The sequence below is a fragment of the Ursus maritimus genome, unplaced genomic scaffold, assembly GCF_017311325.1.
Source record: "Ursus maritimus isolate PB19 unplaced genomic scaffold, ASM1731132v1 scaffold_25, whole genome shotgun sequence".
NCBI lineage: Eukaryota > Metazoa > Chordata > Mammalia > Carnivora > Ursidae > Ursus > Ursus maritimus.
The window spans coordinates 10,597,249-10,618,773 of record NW_024425008.1 but is presented as its reverse complement, the minus strand read 5'-3'; the positions used below and the strand labels follow the sequence as shown (position 1 = coordinate 10,618,773).

Genomic DNA, 21,525 nt, shown 5'->3' with positions numbered 1-21,525 from the left:
GGCTGTAATTTAATAAAATTAAATTAATATTTTAAAAAGCAACATAGGAAAGTATAAAGGGGGAAAAATCGCTAAAAATCCTACCACCTGCCACCTAAGATTCCAGATATTTCCTTATCTCACTACATAAAAACAATTTAATAAAAATGGGATCATCTACATTACACGCACAATGTGTTCAATTTAAGTGTACTTGAATTTAAAAGAAACTGAAAGAACTGCTGAATTTCACATAAATGCTCTTTATCACCAGGAATATCAGTTCCTAAATGATCCCTCTGAAATCAGGAAAGGGAGACTATGGCAAACCACAAGGCGGCATCATTACAGTGTTTTTAAAAAATAATGTGTCCATTGATACAGCTTGAAATCGATTGGGGGGGACTCAATTCGGAAGTGATATACGATAAAAAAATTAATGAAAAACGATCTCAGCGAAATCCAGGGATGCTCTGCGCCGGGGTTGGTGCTGAGAAAATTGATTTTCAGAAAAGAGCACAGACCTATAATTGGATTAGCAGCAAGACCTCAAGAAAATCAGGTATTACCGAAGAAATTCTATCATCAGACTTAACATATAAGAAGACTAGAAACTAAAGATCAGTAGACCACAACTTATTTCTAACTTTCTTTCCTGTTTTTTCCCCCTCGACTTTCTTACAAAACTCTCAGAAATTACCCCTCAAGCAAGAATCTCACTAGAAACATGAAGCAATGACCAGAGATCAGTCTCGTGAGGCTCTGATCGTGGAAATGCAAGAGCGAGGGCAGAACCATCCCCGGAATGGAAACAGACCGTGCTGCCTCCAGCCCTGCACCCCTCACCTCGCCGGTGTAGTCCTTCAGGACCCCTGCATACACGTCCGAGCCATTGGGTCTGTTGATCACAATTCCTGGCGTGGGGTTGCTGAAAACCAAAGGACACCTTTGGAGCATGTAACGTGACATGTCTCTGAAATCTCTCTTCAAAAATATGCCCCCGTTATGTATACAAGTAGTAAACGGCCGTGTTTGCCAAAGACATCCCATCACCCACACGGTCGCCCAGGTGCCAGGGGCTTTCGAGCTGGGGGGCCTCAGGCAGCCCACAGGCCTTGAGTTCTTGCCGGGAGTGGTGAAGGGCTGTCCTGGAAACTGAGGACAGGTGTGCCCGGCCTCCTGTGGGAACCATACAGCATCCTGGGGGCAAGATCTGAGCCAAAGACCTCCCAGAGCAAAACTACTTACAGAAAAAGCCAGGGCGAAAGACAAGACTTTAATACAAGAGCTTAGGCATGAAAGCTCAGAATGGATTATGTGCCGTCATGAGATCACCCCCCCTTGGCTCCAGCAGGGAAAAGAAGGAGTGGAGAGATTAGCAGCGGTAAAGCGAAAAAGCCAGGGCGAAAGACAAGACTTTAATACAAGAGCTTAGGCGTGAAAGCTCGGACTGGATTATGTGCCGTCATGAGATCACCCCCCCTTGGCTCCAGCAGGGAAAACAAGGAGTGGAGAGATTAGCAGCGGTAAAGCGTGGTACCCACACCTGCTGCCCCTGATCGCCAAGAGATCAGAGAAGCAGGCACGAGGGAACTAGTTGTAAAACTGAATTCAACAAATAATAAAAGCAGCTAAGCACAGAAGGAAGGGTCTCTGGATCTAAGCTACAAACGAGAACCTTCTAGGCACGGGGCTGCAGACGCGACCCCTCTGTGCTGTCCCCGCCGCTCGGAGGTCAGGAACAAGCACCACAGAACCCGATGGTGAGTTCTCCAAGCCCAGAAGGAGCTTACACGTTAAACTCTTCCAAAGCACCGGCCCCCCACATCCTTCAGCGCCCAGCTCCCATGCGGCTGCCACTGGTGGGGGTGCCCGGAACGTTCTACAGGACGCAGCCCTGTGGGACTTCATCTGCGAGCCTGTTTACGCTCTAAGGGCTGCATTCTAACACTAATTCTACAGAGTCCTGTGAGTCTGCATGCGTTGTGAAAAGAATATATCCTGGGGGCACCTGGGGTCAGATCTTGATCTCAGGGTCATGAGACTGAGCCCTGAGTTGGGCTCCGTGCTCAGTGGGGAGTCTGCTTGAGATTCTCTCCCTCTGGCCCTTCCCCCGACCAGCTCGTGCAGGAGCGTGCTCTCTCCCTCTCTCAAAAAAAAATAATAAAAAAATTTTTATCCTGAGTTCCCCCCCAAGTTTGAAACGCTGCCGACTTACTCTTCAGAGTTGGCTATGTCATCATACATCATCACAATGATCTGTTCATCAGGAATCCCGTTTCGGTGAACAATCTGGTAGGCGTGGCATGCATCCGCCTGGGAGAAATGATTTTGTCAAGTGTTAAGATTCCGCCCGGAAGGAGGCCGATTTTGGAGCTGTAAGGAGCAACACGTTCCTATGGATGACATGCTATGAATCATTCCCCATGGGTCAGGTAGTTACAGTATTTTAAAACACATGTGAATATTTTTTCAACTCAATTTTTAAAAGTTCCCCACTTCGCCCGCTATCCAAACTCTCGTTCATCCGCAGCTGGTGTAGCCGTGGCCCTGCACAGAGCCATGCACGCGCAGCACCGCCACCGTGGGCGACCAGGGCCTTCAGAGGTCCTGGAAAACTGATTTCCCTTTTCCACACCGTCTAAAAGTCTCCGAAGGCACGGAGTTGGGTCTGAAGGACAGAATGACGAACTACCGATTCAAGGCTTAGCTCTGGATCAAACGGGATTCTTCTGATTCGAGTAACTTCAGCTGCCAAAGCTGCTGTTCAGAGAACTGGGTGAAAACTCAGAAGGTCAGCTCAGGAACTAAAAGGAGGAAGGTACTAACGTACTCTTTAGTTAAAACAAAATAACAACGACCGCAAGGCTGACAACGTTAGGGTTGAAAGATAAGCTTTGTTAATGTGACTCCTTGTCCTTAAAGGGTGAAGACACTCTTGGCTTCCTTTTTCAGATGACACGCGGTATACTCCAGGACATGGGAATCATTTGAGGACAAAAGAAAAAATGTCCCCTTTCTGCTTCTGTTTAATGAGGTCTTTCAAGAACAGAGACACAGGGGCGCCTGGGAGGCTCAGTTAAGTGTCTGACCCTGGATTTTGAGTCAGACAGATCAGGTCATGATCTCAGTCATGAGACGGAGCCCCGCACTGGGCTCCACACTCAGCACGGAGTCTGCTTGAGATTCTCTCTCCCTCTGCCTCTCCCCCCGCTTGTGTGCTCTCTCTCTCTAAAATAAGTAAGTAGATCTTAAAAAAAAAAAAAAAGAAAGAACAAAGACATAGGTAAACATGAAGAGAACAGTGAGCCCAGGTGTCTGCCTCTCTAAGGAAGAGAGCTTCGGGAACCGGACCTTCTGTGCCTATTACGATACACATATCACCGAGCACGGCCATAAAGCTCACCAAGCATTAAAGCCAGCATTTTGCCTGTGGACGCCTCACACACATGCACTTCACAGCCACGATGGATGTTAAATACGTTACTGAACGCTGGGTGGGTGAGTCCAGGGTCTGGCCCTCGGGAGCTGCTGGATGAGTGGATGGTTGAATAAATACCAAAAACTCATACATGTGTTGACTTCTAGTACTTGTCGGGTACTGTGCCGGGACTGGCTATACGTTATGTCTTCTGATTCTCGTAGCAACCCCACATGGTCAAGGTAATGATCCCCACTTTATAGACAAGGAAACTGGAGCTTAGGGAGGTGAGGTGACCGGCCCGGGTCACCCAGCTCAGAGTGAGATACCCCTGCACTCTGACTCCAGACCCTGACATGGCTTCACATGGGAGCAACAGAGAAATCATGAAAGTTAGAGAAGCCCGGGGACAGCGAGGAGCTGGAAATCTAAAGAAGCCATTTTAAAATAATTGCTAAGTATTTCACATATACGCAAATCGTTAAAATGTTTAAATCCCCATTTCTGTGGAATGAGAACCCTCAACACCAACTGTGGAAGGAGAGGAAACAGCCCCCGAAGATGGCTGCACCCTAATCCCCGGAGCCTGTGACGAGGTTACACCACATGACAATGGGGAATTAAGACAGTGGATGGATTTAAGATGGCTCATCGGCTGACCCTAAAATAGGGAGGTCATCCTGGGTTATTCTGGTGGGCTCAACGTGATCACGGGGTCCTGGTACGTGGCAGAAGGAGGCAGGACAGTCGGTGTCACGGGGATTCGATGTAAGGAAAGACTCAACTGTCACTGCTGGCTTTGACCACAGAGGAAGGGTACATGGGCTCAAGAACGAGGGCAGCCTCTAAAAGTCGGAAAAGCTAAGAACATGGCACATCCTCCAGAGTCCCCAGAAAGGAACACAGCCTTTCTGACACCCCGATTTAATATGGTAAGACCCATTTCAGGCTTCTCACCTCTAGAGCTGTAACATAATAAACGTGTTTTAAGCCACTAAGCTTGTAGCTTTGTTACAGAACAATAGGAAACGAATCCACTGATGGTGGAAGCTTACTGGGATCGGCACTCCACTTGGGAAAACACCTTCCCATTATCCAACCAAGCTGAAGCTCATCCATCCCTGCCAACCCAGCGACTCTGCTCCTAGAGAAACCCTAGAGAAACTCCACCCATGTGCAGTGGAGGACTACTCACAGCAAAAAACAAAACAAACAAAAAACAGCAAGAAATAACCCAAAGGACCATCAATAGCAGGAAAATTAAACTCATGTGCTCCTGTACCGGATACCCTAAAGCTCACATAAGTGGATGGAGGAATGAATGGACTACAACCCATGTTTCAAAACAGATGAGTCTTAGGAACATAACGAGAAGAAGAGTAAGTCATAGAAAAATACATTCACTACGATTTCAGTTACATAAAGGGCAAAACAGGGAAAGTAAACATTGTGTTGTTTACAGTTAAATACTCATATGGTGAAACCATAAAGCAAAGCGAAGGAATGATCGACAGAAAATTCAGGCACTCACCCTCTGGAGGGAAGGGAGGGGGACGAAATGGATCAGACAGGGGATAGGGTCTTAGTCATGTTCTTTTTTTTTTAGTCTGAAACAGGTATTCATTTTATTATGAAACTGCACACATGTTATATAGACAGTTGTTTGCTTTGTTTTTCATTAAAAAAAAAAAATCAAACCAACACGTCAGATTTCACCTCCCCTTGTGATGAAAGTGGAAGTGAGCAGGCGCACCCGCCCACTCCCCTTGGCGACGAGTCATCCTATTATTGATGCCTTTTGGCAGAAGCCAGGTTCATTTAAAAAAATAAAAACACTTAGGAATAAATCTAACAAAAGCATAAGACTTATACACTGAAAATTCAAAAATGTTGCAGAGGGAAATTAAAGAAGATCTAAATAAATTGAGAGACACCTCATATTCGTGGATCAGAAGATTTAATACTATTAAAATTTTTTAAAAAGATCAGATTTTTTTTGCAGAAGTGGACAAGATGATCCTAAAACATATAGGAAATTGCAAAAAAAACCCAGAATAGGCAAAAAAGGTTTTGAAAAGTTGAAGGACTTTCACTTCCTTTCGTATATTGAATGCATCATATACTGTATTCCTACAGTGAAGCTAGAGAAAAAAAAAAACATTAAGAAAATTAAAAGGAAAATACATTTACAGTGTTGTACTGTATTTATTGAAAGAGATCTGCATATAGATGGACCCGTGTTCTTCAAGGTCACCTGTACATTGGGGAAAGAACAGTCTTTTCAACAAATGGTGCTGGGACCACTTGGAAATCCACATAAAAAGATGAAGTTGGGCCTTCATTTCACACCATTTACAAAAACTAAACCAAAATGGATCATAGATTTAAATGTAAGGGCTAATACCGTAAGACTTTGGGAAATAACTTAGAAAATAACTGCGAGTTATAACTGCCAAAGATGTTGAAGATATGACACCATAAGCACGGTTTATAGAAGAAAAAATTAATACACTGGACATCAGCAAAATTAAAAACCTGAATGCTTCCAAAGACACCATTAAGAAAATGAAAAGACAAGTAACAGAGTAAGAGAAAGCATTTGCAAAACATGTACTGAGAGAACTTGTATCTAGAATGTGCAAGAATTATAGTACCCAGTACGACCATCAACCCAACCAAAAATAGATTTTGAATAAACATTTCACCTAAGATACATAAATGGCTAAAAAGTACATAAGAAGATGCTCAATATCATCAGTTATTAGGGAAATGTCAATTAAAACCATAAGATACCAAGTCACAGCTAGACAGACAATAACAAGCGTTGGCAGGGACGTGAGAACCAGGAACCTCCCCCATTCACTGCGTGTGGGACGTACAATGGTGCGGCCATTTTGGAAAGCAATGTTATAGTTTCTTAAAATGCTAAACGTAAAGTTACCATAAGACCCAGCAATTCCATTCTTTCTGCCCAAGAGAAACAACGTTTATCCGAACAAAGATTTACAGAAGAATGTTCTTAGCAATATTATTCGTAATAGGCAAAAAAAACGTAAACAACCCAAATGTCCATCAGTTGGTAAACGGACAGCTGAAATGTGGTCCACACATACTATTTAATATTCTTTGCCAATAAAAGGAGCAAAGTACTGACATGCTACAACACCGATAAACTTCAAAAACATTATATTAACAGAAACAAGAGACTACATGCCAAATGGCTCCATTTATGTGAACTGTTCAGAAATGATCAATTTAGAGATGGAAGGTGTATTTTTAGTGGTTGCCTGGGGCTTGGGGTGGTGGCTGGAAAGGGGCTGGAAGGATCTAACTGGGTAGACAGGAATGTTCCAAAACTGCTTTATGGCGCTGTTTGCACAACTTGGTAAATTTACTAAGTAATCATTGACTTGTATACTTGAAATGGGTGAATTACATATGCCACGTAAAATATGCTTCGATAAGGCTATCTATTTTAGAAAGGGCAGGTTCAGCGTGTCCTGTGTTGGTGCTCCCCTCCACTATTTGGACTCCTCACCACCTTGACAGGCACGTGCTTTTTTTTTTTTTTTTTTAAGGATTTTATTTATTTATTTGACAGATATAGAGACAGCCAGCCAGAGAGGGAACACAAGCAGGGGGAGTGGGGGAGGAAGAAGCAGCCTCCTAGCGGAGGAGCCTGATGTGGGGCTCGATCCCATAACGCCGGGATCACGCCCTGAGCCGAAGGCAGACGCTTTACCGCTGTGCCACCCAGGCGCCCCCAGGCACGTGCTTTTATCCCCGTGTTGAAAAGGGGGACAAACTCGGGAAGGACTCAGAGATACCCCAACCACACCTAGTGCCCTTCTCCCACAGGCAGCATTCTCAGTCAGGTCATGGCTCTCTCCTGGGTCCGTGGAGTACTTGGTGGCCTCTAACTCCGTGACCTCAGAGGGGCTCTCTGTTAGCCTCAAGTCTATTTACTGGCACTCAAAACAAGTAAGAGGAGGGTTAAACCAAGGCAAGTACTTCAGAAACGGTGTTAAAGGCCACTTGAATTACTTCCCTTGAACATATCTGGCCTAGATGGATTTCCTCCTTAAAGAGAGAAAAGCCTACGAGGCAGCATGGGAAGAGGGGATTGAGCAAGACTACGGAGAAGGCAAAGCCCCGTGGACTACGGACCAGACACTGCCGTGAGTCAGCTTCTTTCACGCTGGCGTTAGGTATTCTGATGGGCGTGTGGAAGCATCCCGTGATTCCCTGATGCCAGCCACTGTCCGACACCGTCTGCTCCTGCTGCCTTCGCCTCAGGCCCACTGTCAGTTAAATGGGGACAACAGCCTGGGAACCAAGCTTAAGTCCGATGGCCACGCTCCGGTCATGGTCACTGTAAAGGGGTCCACTTTCGAGCCAGGGAAGGATCTGAGGAGGGGGCCTCACGGTCTGCTCCCTGACAGATATACACATATTGTCACTTCCTGGCGCGTGCTGAGCACTGCTGGGTGAGGCAGGGGTTCTCTGTAGACTTGCCTCACTGAGCCCACCACCAACTCAAATGTTCCAGGGGAGAATCAAAGGTTTAAAGTGAGGCTGGGGTGGGTGGGGGGGACCTAGAGACAGAAAGCAGGGGTTGCATGGGGCTGGGAGGGGAACAGGGACGGATTGCAAACAGGCACTAGGGAACTTTCTAGAATGATGGAAATATCCTAAAACTGGACTGTGGCAATGCTTGCAGAACAGCATAAATTTATTCCAGCTCACAGAACTACACAATTATAATAGGTGAATTTTAGCACATGTGAATGTATGCCTCAGTCAAGCTGTTTTTTATAAAGTGGTGACTGCACACATTTTTAAAAAATCTATAAAATGAAAGGTGGTCTTTCAGAAACATGACGACCCTACCACTTGGCTCTTGACCACATCTCCTACTCCCAATTCCAACGCGTGTGGGTTCTAGGCTTCTCCCTCTCTGCCTCAACTGAAACCCACCTACCTGCCTCCCGGCCCCCAGGACAGGTGCTCCTAAAGCCTCCGGAAGGAGGGGGTGGCCTCCCTTCTCTCCACCGCAACCCAACTCCAGACCAGTGGAGGGGGGTGGGCGTCAGCCTCCCGCAGCTCCCACCCCTGTGAACACACGGCAAACGACCTTCTCCTTGGGAACCCCACTGCCAGCCTCTGCCTCGAACCCTCCCAACCCCCATCCTCCTGGTAACTCCTGGCTTCCATGTGCCTCTCCTCCCCATTCCTGGCCCCCACAAAGTCCCCGTGCCATCTTCTTCAACAGCCGCCCCTGCCACTCTACGTTAGATCTTCCTGCTCCACGCGCTCAGACCTCCGTCCCCAAAGTAACCCTCCTCCAACCCCAGCTCCTCCTCTGCTGGCCTATTTCGTTTCCTTTGACAAGCCTGCCCCCAGATGCTGCTTGCACTTCGGGACCTCTCCCTCTCTCCTCTGCCCTGGCCACTGCAGGAAGCTGCCCTCACAAGGCCTTGCCCCCACGCCCTGCCCCAGGACACTGGATGCAGAGTGTCCCCCAGCCGTGCCTCAGACCAACCCCCCTGCAGTCATCCATGAATCCCAGGCAAAGATGGAAAATACAGAAACCCAATTTGATCAAGACAAAACATGATTTAAATAACCATCACTGGGGCGCCTGGGCGCTCAGTCGGTTAAGCATCTAAATCTTGATTTCCACTCAGGTCATAATCTCAGGGTCCTGGGATCAAGCCCCGTGGCAGGCTCCACGCTCAGCTGGGACTCTGCTCGAGAGTCTCTCTCCTCTCCCTCTGTTCCTCCCCTCACTCACGCATGTGGGCAGGCGCACATGCGTGCTCGCTGTCTCGAATAAGTAAATCTTAAAAAAAAAAAAAATAACCTTCATCAAGCACAGAGCAAAGCACTCAGCAGCGATTTAAATTGTGCCTGGTGGGGACGCCTGGGTGGCTCAGTAAGTTGAGCATCTGCCTTCGGCTCAGGTTGTGATCCCAGGGTCCTGTGATCGAGTCCCATCGGGCTCCTTGCTCAGCAGGGAGCCTGCTTCTCCCTCTGTCTGCCGCTCCCCGTTTGTGCCGTGTGTGTGTCTCTCTCTCTCTCACAAATAAATAGAATCTTAAAAAAACAACAACAAACTGAAAAGCCCAAACATTAAAAAAAGTAAAAATAAATAAAAATAAATTGTGCCCGGTGTACTTGTCCTCCCTAAACAAAAAAAAATTTGTGATAATGAGTGCTGTGTTCATCCAAGGAAAAGGTAAACCTCCATAAAAACCTAAGTTTAGAAATCTGTATAGGTTCTATGAGGAAAGTGCTTTCCAATGCTCTTTCCGTGATCAACTTCCAGAGTCAAGGAAGCGAACGTGGGCAGCAGCTGAGAACGGAGGCAGCCGCAGTGCCCCGGCTGAGGTCAGCAGTGACTCAGCACACACAGTTCCTCCCACAGAGGCTGGGATGTGTATTTCACTCTTATTCCGGGATGAGTATTTCACTCTGCCCCACTTCTCATGCCTTGCTTCCCTTCATTCTATTTCGGTATTATATCACCGGGGAAACTAGCAACACTTTAGAAAGAAAAAAAGGTTTTCTGGGAGCAAAGGGTAACTGGAGTCCTATAGTTAATAATGTTCAACCAATAATATTCTTTCAAAGTTAGTTGTGTACAAACCAATGCAGCAGATAACTCGGCCTGTTCACTATCGGTGACCTGTATTTAATACCTTATCTTTTGAACTCGTGGTTAGAGAAGGAAGAGAAAATCCAGAGATGATGAGCTATGTTCTCAGGGTGTTCCTCTGTAAATGGGTCAGGTCTGTGGTTAAGTATTTAACAGCAAAGGGATCATTTTGCCATGACCACAACTCTTCAATTAAGCCAAATTTCTTCTTCAGCTAACATACGAGATCATTCACGAAATAGGTCATTCAACAATCACCACGTTTTAGAGCTGGTAGCGAGTTGTTCTAAACTAACCCCCTACTTAACAAGTATGAAAACCAACAGCTGGGAGCGAAACACGCAAGGCGACACTGCCAAGCCGCCAGGGGCGCGGATGCTAGGCCTGAGCTGTCCCATACGGCAGCCTCCGGTCACAGGCGGCCAACTGCACGCTTCAAGTGTGGCCGGTCCAAACTGAATGCACCATGAATGTTAATGCATACCCGATCTCGATGACTTAGTGAAAACAAAAATGTAAAGTATCTCATTATTAACTCTCTGTATTGATTACAGTGAAATGATGATAGCTTGCATATATTGGGATAAATAAGACATAGCAAAGTTAATTTCACCTGTTACTTTTTACTTTTAAAAAAAAATGTGACTGGGGGCCCGGGGTGGCTCAGTTGGTTAAGGATAAGACTCTTGATTTCAGCTCAGATCATGATCTCAGGGTTGTGGGACTGAGCCCTGCATTGGGCTCCATACTTAGTAGGGAGCCTGCTTGGGATTCTCTCTCTCCCTTTCCCTCTGCCCCTCCCCACTCTCTCTCTCTAAATAATAAATGAATCTTTAAAAAAAGAAACAAAGAGGCCTCATGTGATGCTTGTACCAGAGCCCTGGGGCTCAGTCCTGTCTGCACCCAGCTGGCTGTGTGGCCTCGAGCGAGTCTCCTCCTCTCTTTATGGCTCACTTTCCTTATCTGTAAAATGAAGGCGTTAGACCAGTGGGTCTCAGCTGGGGACATCTGGCAAAGGCTGGAGATATTTTTGGTTGTTACAGTGGACCAGTGATGTATCTAGTGCGTGGAAGTCAGGGGTATTGCAAAGCATCCTACTATGCCCAGGGCAGCCCCATAACAAAGAATTGCCTGGCCCCAAATGTCAATAGTGCCAAGGCTGAGAAACCCTGTGTTACACTGAGGTGACACAGGGCATTTTGAGGAACTGCCAAACTGTTTACCATTTTATGATCTCCCCATTTCTCCACATCCCTGCCCGCACACATACTTTCTCCAGCCTTCAGGAGCGTGAATGGCTTTTTACAAAGTCTGTTCTACTGACAATGTCCAGGATTATTTACAGAATACCAGGGTCATAAAGAAAAACACTAGTGATTGTCTTACCTGGTGCCTATAATTATACCAGCCGTTTGAACCCGCGACAATCACCACCCAGTGCTTGCCCCCATCCTCGGGGTCATCCACGGGGACAGCACCGATCCCCAGGACCACGCTGAGCAAAACAGCTACTTCCCGAATCATTCTGTGCCTCAGAGTTCAGTGGCAGAAATCTGGGAAGAAAAAAGCAGAGTCAAGCAAAAAACGAATGACAAAAACAGAATACTGTCGGCCCCTAAGACATATCGCAGCCCAGGGGTCAAAAAGGTAAGACCATTTAGTCATCAGATGGAACAGCCTAAGGATAAAACATGAGGACAGAGCAGGATTGTATCTTCGGTTCTGCAGCCCCTTTCCCTAGGGGAAGAAGGATCTACCCATCTCTCTCACTGCAGGCTGAAGTTATGGGTATAGACCAAAGAATACTGGGAACACCTGTGGGCAACCTCTAAAAGGTTTTAACAAGCTTTTGTCACAACTTGGAATACAGCAGATAAAACTCCCCAACAAAATTCACCGTGCTAGAAAACTGTCTACCACATTGTATGAAACGTTGGCAAGAAAGGAACACACAGGTATGTGTGCATACAAAATGTGGAAGGCAGACATAAAAATTTAACCACAGTCATTGATCGGCGGTAGGTGGAATTCAGGATGATTTTCTTCCTATCTCTTTTTACTAAAACTAACGGATATCACTTATGCAATAGAGTTTATGAAAATTCAGTGTGTGTCCAATATAAACACTGAGCAACTCCTAAGTCTGTGAGTGAGTTATCTGGATAAGCCACAGGCAAACAGTGGCAGCCCACGTTAACGTCTTCGTGCAACATTTACATGTAGTTAGTACAGCAGGCAGAGCAAAAGTTTTATTCCTTGTTTTACAGGAACGGGAGGTTAAAGCAAAAGAAGCTAACTTGTCCGATATCCACAGTTAGCCAGCTCTGGCCAGAGACCAGAACCCGTGTCTTCTGAATTCCCGGCTCGGTCTTCCTGCTACACGGCCCTACACGGAGACTTCATTCTTAATGACGCACACGCCCAATTTTATACTCCACTGCCAAAGCGTCCAAGTTTTAAAGCACGAAGGCAGAATTCAGGCCTCGTCCCGGCCACCTTGTATCGCTCACATCACTGCCCTGCATCCTGAACACGTTATTCTAAAGAAACAGCCTTCCTGCGACAGGTGCTAGGCCTGTCGCATTGACAGGAAAAACAGTCTCTGAGATGGAGGGACTCAGCAGAACAAAGTCCACGAGGCTGACCTCTGACTCTTCTGCCATTTGTCAAACAGCGCTCATTCACTCACGGGCTTATTCGCTGGCGCAGCCGGCCAGAGGCTGCTGAACACCTCCCCCGCCCCAGAAAACGCGCTGCATGCTCTGAACACAGGAGGGACCGGTCGAAGGCCCTGTCCTCGGGGCGCACGCAGCCAGCTAAGGGGGGAACCTCCTGTAAGCTTAAGAAACCACCCTTAGCATCCTGTGCCTGACGCTGTGTTCAAACTCACAATGGACTGAGCAGTGGGTTTACCCCCAAAGGTGAGGAAACAGGAAGCCCTGAATCTGATGAAAGTTTAAAAACCTAGGGGTGCCTGGGTGGCTCAGCCGTTAAGCTTCTGCCTTCGGCTCAGGTTATGATCCCAGGGTCCTGGGATGGAGCCCCACATCGGGCTCCCTGCTCTGCGGGGAGCCTGCTTCTCCCTCTCACACTCCCCCTGCTTGTGTTTCCTCTTGCATTGTCTCTCTGTGTCAAATAAATAAAATAAAAATAAATAAATAAAAATAAAAACCTATAAGCGCCTTAGACTAGTGCTTCTCCAAACCGATTGTGACCCCCATCCTCTGGGGATACAATTCTGCTCCACGAGGCCTGGGCTGGGCCTGAGACTCAGCATTTCCAACAAGCTCCAGGTGATGCCCAGGATTCGACTTTGATGCAGCAGGGCTCTCCATTAGCCCTGGAGGGCTCTAGTTCACCTCTGGCCCAAAGCCCCACGAACCCTTACCCACCACCTGCCTCCGATATCCCCTTCAGGAACTCAATTCTTTTTTTTTTTTTTTTTTTAATTTTAAGTAGGCTCCACATCCAATGTGGGGCTTGAACTCACGACCCTGAGATCAAGAGTCACATGCTCCACTGACTGAGCCAGCCATGTGCCCCATCCAGGAACTGAATTCTTACTGTGCAAAGGGAGCTGGTGCTAGATCTGCATTTCTCCAGCGTCACTGCAAGACTGCCCACGGACGAACGGGTAACTACAATACAGTACCCCAGATTGGCTCTTGAGCTTATTCTGAAATGGCCATACTTTTTGTTTGTTTTGTTGGGTTTTGTTTTTTAGTACAGTATACGACAGATGAGGTCAGGGAACAGACAAGGGCCGTGGACTGCCCAGGCCACCTTGGTGCCAGAACGAGCTGGCCTTAACTCATGTGTTAACGTGCACCTGACGACGCTCTCCCAAGTCCTCTTGGCTTGACCGGGGCTCACCACAGGGCTAGGAGGTAATAGCAGAGGTGACAGTTACTACAGAGGTGACCCCACCAGCAGCTCTTTGATTCCAAGCTCACCCAGCAGCCTCCTGACTGCACTTGGAACCTCCCTGGGAAGCCTTCCGTGGGGCAGTGGTTGGCACACTTCTTCTCTAAAGGGCTGGACAGTAAATATTTTACCCTGCAGATCACACCATCTCCCTTACAACTGTTCAGCTCTGCCCCTGTACTGTGAAAGCGGCCAGAGACTATAGGTAAACCAGTGAGTGGGGAGATGTTCCAATAAAACTGGGACAGGTGGTCTCTGACCCGCCCTAGGGAGCAAAAATACGCCCTCAGCCCACATGACCAGCACAGCCCGGCTGGTTCTTACTATCTTCCATCAGCAATCATTAAACGGGCTCCCTGGTTTGCATACCAGTCTCTGAGTTTCGTTCATGTGACTTAATCATGAAGAGGCTCATTCCGGGGGAGGCCCTGACACATGACTTTTTCCCTTCTTACTTAGGGACAAAAAGAATACATAAAATATCAGAATCAAAAAGCTGACCTGACTGTGAACCCCAGAAAGGACACCACCAGCCTAACCGCCTAAATTGGCAAACCCACCGCAGGTACTGAAAAAGCACCGCTAGGTTATTTTTACAAATTCAAATTCATCTGTCGGTCTTCTACTAATATGCTAGCGTGCTACCCTTCGGTGAGAAAAAGTGCCTTATTTATACACAAAGAGTACTTTCACAGTTAACGTCTGGCAATGGCTCCCGTCTATCACTTTTTTGATTCTTATAAAGAGTACGGCTCCTTGAACAGAATGGCAAGCAAAAAGCCTCGCAGTATGACACCAATTGGAAAATGTCACTTAAAACACATGTATGTTAAGGAAACGCCTAGGTGGCTCAGTCAGTTAAGCATCAAACTCTTTTTTTTTTTTTTTAAGATTTTATTTATTTATTCGACAGAGATAGAGACAGCCAGCGAGAGAGGGAACACAAGCAGGGGGAGTGGGAGAGGAAGAAGCAGGCTCCCAGCGGAGAAGCCTGATGTGGGGCTCGATCCCGTAACACCGGGATCATGCCCTGAGCCGAAGGCAGATGCTTAACCGCTGTGCCACCCAGGCGCCCCAAGCATCAAACTCTTGATCTCAGTTCAGGTCTTGATCTCAGGGTCATGAGTTTGAGCCCCATGTTGGGCTCCATGCTGGGTCTGGAGCCTACTCAAAGTAAATTAAATTAAAAAAAAAACATATATGTTAATACCATTTGGGGAAACAGATCGGGGCCTGCGGTGAAGATGAGACATGAAAGTAATATAATCTTTCCACTACCCTCAGCAAGAACACATCTCAAAGCAAGCAGCCTCACTCAGCCATTTCCTGGTCAGCAATATTCTTGGCAAAGTGAAAGACTCAAAACAAAATCACAAATAATCTTGCAACATAACACGCCTGTGATTCTTGTTCTATCAAAGAGAAAAGCTCACGAAGACAAAGTAAGCGATCCCTGCGGAGCTAGCTCTTCGGGATGGCCATTTCTACAGTCCTCCCACCCATCCATCCAACAAACACAGCCTGAGTACCCACTAGGTGCTCACGGGCACCGAACAAATGCAGAACCCTTCACTGAGCTGACATTCTAGCGGGAAGAGACACACGGTTTAAATCCACGCGTTGTCAGAGGGGATGAGTGTTAGGGAAAAATGTAAGGCAGGAGGAGGACTCCAGGGGGAGTGGGAGGCACTATTTTTCAAAAGGGAAAGACTAAGGAGGTGAGGAAGCCCACCCATTTCTAACAGCAAAATGCTGGAAGCAACATATATGTCATGGACAGAGGGCTGTCCGGCTAGATCAGTCATGGTACACCCTTATGATGGGACACCGTGGAGCCTTTAAAAAGAGCAAGGCAGATCTCGACGTGCCGAGAGTGGAAAGATCTCCAAGGGGGCTGTAAAGGATGTGTGCTGAGTCTGCTAACCATTTGTGGGGAGAAAACGACAGACAGGTGTGACCCTACCCAGGGAAGAAAAGGTGTCCCCCACAGCAACACACGTTGCTATGCTGCACAGGGCTGCCAAGTGGGATACTTGCCACGCCATGTACACTTCACACAATCCTCACAAAAGCCTGTGAGCCAGCCTCATGATTCTGTTCACGGAGCTGAGAAAAGGGAGGCTGAGCAGAGAGAGAAATGTGCTGGGAAGCAGCACGGCTGGGGCTGACACACAGATCTGCTCCAGAGACTGCTTTTTCTACTACGCCCCCTCGCCTGTCACAACAAAAGTTGTTCATGCGAAGGTCTAGACCGGGTAACCACAAGTGGGCGCACAACGCACCCCACCCAGGGCCCAAGCCCTTCCTCCAGCAGATCACCACCCACCCCCAACCGTGCTCTTTGCCACCCTACTATTTTAAGGCACTGTGGGTAATCTGTATAAAGAGCTCTCCTCTTAGAAGAGCCCTTCAAAGGAAAACCTGAACCACACAAAGTCAAGATCAACGGCCAAGCCTTTACGAATGAATTTTACCAGCCTCCAGTGTGACAAGTCCTCTGCTGTTCCCACTTGGTCCTGCGTCCCTCTGAGGCTACAGGGCTACACAAGGTCAGTAATTCCATTAAAGGACTTGACTTAAAGAAGTACTAGCAAGCGAGGTTCAATTCATCTGAGAGGCTTGGGACAGAGTGCCCATTCTAGATAAACCGTCACCTGCAACACAAGTAATGAAGTCCCAATGACAGAACTATCCATAGTGGACCCTGACTGACCACATGCAAGAGAGACAAGAAGAGATGATAAGGACCCCTCCTTGACCAAACTGAGTCAAGCTCCTCTAAGCCCCCATCTCAAATAGGTCTTGGCCTGCTAAGCGCAGTGTACCAAGAATCCTGTGAGAATGGCCGACCTTTGATATCTCATCAAGTTCCCTTGTAATTTTCCATCTGCTGACCCTCTCAGCCTGCCCATAAATCCCAACTATCCTTGCTGTATTCGGAGCTGAGCTCAGATCTACACTGAAGTATCTGTCCCTAATATAATTGCTGGAATAAAACTTGTCTTGCTGTTTTTAACAAGGGCTTAGTGCAATTTCTCTGTAACATGGGACACAGCTACTAAGTCATGGGAGACCCTTCCCTCTCTGGGCCTTAATCGTCTATCAGTAAATGAGATGGTAGAACTAAATTATTAAGGGTAGATTTCATTCTCAAACCTTTTAACTTCCTGTTTTAAGAGTGAGATTAAAACAAAATCCAGGGGCATCCTGGTGGCTCAGTCAGTTAAGCCTCTGCCTTCGGCTCAGGTGGGATCCAGGCCTGATCCAGGCTCCCTGCTCAGTGGGGAGTCTGCTTCTCCCTCTCCCCCCACCCATGCACGCTCTCTCTCACAAAAATAAATTTTTAAAATCTTTTAAAAAGGGGGGGGGCGCCTGGGTGGCTCAGTCATTAAGCGTCTGCCTTCGGCTCCAGCGTGATCCCGGCGTTCTGGGATCGAGCCCCACATGAGGCTCCTCCGCTAGGAGCTCTTCCTCTCCCACTCCCCCTGCTTGTGTTCCCTCTCTCGCTGGCTGTCTCTCTCTCTCTGTCAAATAAATAACTAAATCTTTAAAAAAAAAAAAAGGAAAAACAAAATTTAAAAAAATACAACAAACTCCAACGAGCTCTTATCTCAAATGAAAACTGTATTTTATTACGGTTAATCAATATTTTTCCTACAGGGAAGATTTCTGATTCAGTGGCAAACTGGATTCTAGATTAGATCATGTCCTTTAAGGTTACCTAATTCTGACTCTATGCCATTTTTTCCTTTACATCTCTGTAAACTGGGTACCAGCAATGCAAACAATTCTTATCTAAAGACACACAAATGAATTCTATCAAGTAGTGGCTGGGTTGATTTCTGGTTGTAGAATGAAGCCAGTTTTGCCTGCCATTTGCCCATTCATTTAGTTATTTCTGACCCTGGAGTCTCCTTTGATCTGGCTGGAACCATCACACTACATTTCCTCATTATAAGTTAAATGTAATTTTTAGTACTTGTTCATTTTTATACCTGCATCAAGTGATGACTTTACCTTTTTTAAAAATTATCTTTTGGGGCGCCTAAGTGGCTCAGTTAGTTAACCATTGACTCTTGGTTTCGACTCAGGTCATGATCTCATGGGTCATGGGATTGAGCCCCAGGTCAGGTTCCACACTCTCAGGGAGTCTGCTTGAAGACTTTCTCTCTGCTCTCCCACTCTCTCTCAAATAAATAAATAAATCTTTTTAAACAATTATCTTTTAACATTACAAAAAGTACAAGCAACTTAGTCATATTTCCAAATAGACACAATCAATAACCACTTTTAAAATCTCCTAATGGTTAGAAGAATTTTGGAATCTAGCAAAGTAAAATTTGCCCAGTGGTAAACAGTTTTTCCACATTTTTATTTTCACACTTGAATCCCTTTTACCAAAATTACTATTTTTTAAACCTGGTATCAATGTAGTTTGTCATATTTTCCCACAATGGCTAAATGACTTTTCTAGCTAGATGTAAATTCTTAAGCTAAATTTTGTTTTAAGTTATATTCAAGAAATTGAAAGGTAAACATTAAATTACAGAAATGTACAAAGTACAATGTAAAACACCTGTTACCTGTCACCGAGCCCATGAACTGTTAGTATTTTGCAAATCTGAGAACTCTCCCCCCATAAAGCAAATAAAATATCACAGATGAAATTTCTTCCCATGTCCCATCCCATTCTCCCCACACCACGATCATAGTTTCTTTCTCTCTTTCTTTCTCTTTCTTTCCTTCCTTCCTTCTTTGTTTTTTGGTGCAAAAAGGTGATTTTTATTAAAGCATGGTGACAGGACCTGTGGGCAGAAAGAGCTGCTTAAGTTAGCATTTCTTTTCATTCACTTTATTATACTTCTAAAACATATATGTCCACTTTACAAACATTCCCTTCTAAAGGACATTTAGGTGGTTTCAAAACTTTATCATTATAAATAATGTTGCAATAAACATCCTAATACTCCTCTCCTTGCAAACAAATGTCTCTGTTTCTCTAGGCTACTTTCTAGAAGTGGAACCACTTGATCTTAAGATATACAAACTCATTGTTTTTTAAGATTTTATTTATTTGACAGAGAGAGAGCCCAAGTGGGGGAGAGGCGAAGTAGGCTCCCCACTGAGCAGAGAGTTCCATGTGGGGCTCAATCCCAGGACCCTGGGATCATGACCTGAGCTAAAGGCAGAAGCTTAACTGACTGAGCCACCCAGGCGCCCCCTATACATACCCATTTTGCTAGTAGCTACACCGTTCTATGATACACTTCTACCAGTAGTGAATCTTTTCCTCAAATACCTATCATCTCTTACATGTGAAAATTTCCCCCATCATAACCTGGGATTTGAATTATGGTCTACAAAGCAACTTCCGCAGTTAAAAAAAAAAAAGTGCTGGGCAATTCCTCAAAAGATAGTCATAGGTCAGAAAACTCAAGAGACAGCATTCACTTCAATATACTTTTACTGAACAATACTGGGTATGGTATATTTCACCTCCCCTAACAGTTCAAAACTTTTTCTCCTCTATTCGCCTTTCCCACTGCAACATCTTTAAAAAATCCTCAGCAATTCTCCTGGAAATTACTGCAGGTGCTCCCTACTGGGACCTTTCTTCGATACTTTTCCACACTATGGAACTACCTAAGATACACATCTACTAAACTCAGCTTCCCAGAGGTACCTGGGTGGCTCAGTGGGTTAAGCGTCTACCTTCAGCTCAGGTCATAATCTCTGGTCTTGGGATTGAGCCTTGAGTCGGGCTCCCTGCCCAGCTCTCTGCATCCCCCACCCCTGCTCATGCTTGCTCACACATGCGCTCTCTCTCGCTCTCGCTTTCTCTCAAATAAATAAAAATCTTTTTTAAAAAATAAATTCAGCTTCCCAACCTTTCAAGACAAAATCTAAATCTCTTACAGCAGCACAGAAGGCTCTGCAAGATGTACCGGGCTCTTACGAAACAGAGCTCACAAAAATTCACCACTCACATGAAATCCCTTGTTCCAACCAGGCTCCAAAACTCTGGTCCAAAATTGTGCCTCTTACCATGCCTTCCAGGGGAAAACATAGCTGTTTTTCAAGTGAAAAACCATGCTGTTTTCCAGGTGAAACATTCTTCTTCATTGCACTAGCTCCTGCCCGTCCCTCAAACTCCAGGCACTTCCCTGCGAAGTTCTACCTCTTCCCACAAATCAGAATTAGATGCTTCCAACAGTGTTAGATGCCGCCCCTGTGCAAACTTGTAACACTGGAATGATTCTCTATAGACTGCCTCTCCCCTTTACAAATAAACCCTGCTCAGTAAGCGACGCTCAATGAACGTTTGCTAAATAGAACCCTACGGCAAAAAAGCTGAGCTACTCCACTCTCTACAAACCACAGGGCAAATCCCAAACTCTGGGCATTTATTTTCATCTATAAAACGAAGCCTATGATACACAGTTCCTTCTTCCAGGCCCCCGATTCCACAGTTCTTGGCATGGAATAACCCACATACATATAACCTCACCTCTAATAGTTAAGGCGCAGGGGACCTAATCAAACTTCCACTTTCACGCTTGAAGTGAATCACCCTATGTGTTCCACCAGCTCAAGCCTCTGAGAACTAGAGCATCCCTAACTTCTTAGAAGGGATGTTTTTACACGTTTGGGTATTTCTGTTGTTGAAGTTACCTGCTTTTCCCCTTGGCTACAGAGACCTGGGTGGAAAATGGGGGCAATCCTTCGCATTACAAGCACCTAGAGCCTGAACTGCTCCTAGATCGTGAAGGTCGGAACCAAGCGGCAGACCCTGCCCGCACACCCTGGCGGAGGGACTTTTGCCAATCCCTCTCCGCGCGCCAGTTTCCCCCTGCACCAGGAGGAAGCCCTGGGCTTCCAGGCGGAGCTCGCGCAACGAAGACTGTTCCCAGCAGCCCACGACCACCCCTCGGGAGGACGGGCTGAGAGGTCGCAGCATGTCCCTTGGAATTCACCGTTTCCCGAAATTCTCTTCGAAGGGTGAGAAGTGGCTTACTCAGGGCCGCGGGAGCTGAAGATCCCGCCCGTGAGGCCCAGAGTCGTGGCAGACAGGCAGCCCTGGCCCGGGACGTGGGGCCTGGCACGGATCCCCGGGGCTGGGGCTCGCGGTTACCTGTGGCGGAAGCCCGCGGCGGCGGCGGTGGGCGGCAGGACCGTGGGAACTCCTCGCGTCGCGCAGCCTCAGATGCGCCACCTCCTGATGTCCGCCCTGCAGTGATTGCGGAGCGACACCAGACTCAGGGCTTTAATGGCCTAGGGCTCTGCGTTGATTGGTGGAACTTCGGGGCGGGCGTGTGTGAAACCCAATGGGAGGCGGAGCGAGGCGGGGCCGGCGAGCCAGAGGGCCTACAAGTCCCAGCATGCACAAGCCGGGGTTTTTGGGCCCACAGCCCGCGAACCCTGGGAGAAGCACGAGCAATGAAATGGGGGGTGAGGGCGCCCGGGGTGCGTGGGGTTTCCCTGGAGACGCAGTAATTCCAGAAGTACCCGCCGAAGGATCAAAACCAGCGCGCGGGGCACTTTA

At 46.8% G+C, this 21,525-nt stretch overlaps 1 protein-coding gene across 2 annotated transcripts in view; it reads right to left on the bottom strand.

Moving 5' to 3' along the window:
- LGMN (legumain) overlaps positions 1-21,256 on the bottom strand; it is a 31,219-nt gene extending 9,963 nt beyond the window's left edge. Inside the window, exons 1-4 of one of the 2 annotated variants that reach the window (XM_008698470.2) lie at positions 21,115-21,256; positions 11,445-11,611; positions 2,198-2,295; positions 826-907 (exon numbers count right to left, since the gene is read on the bottom strand). In XM_008698470.2, coding sequence (XP_008696692.1) covers positions 826-907; positions 2,198-2,295; positions 11,445-11,582 — 318 coding nt within the window. In that variant the 5' untranslated portion in view covers positions 11,583-11,611; positions 21,115-21,256. Of the gene's footprint in view, positions 1-825; positions 908-2,197; positions 2,296-11,444; positions 11,612-20,997 lie in introns of both variants that reach the window. The other variant, XM_008698478.2, reaches the window with a different exon arrangement.
- Positions 21,257-21,525: the final 269 nt, after the last annotated feature.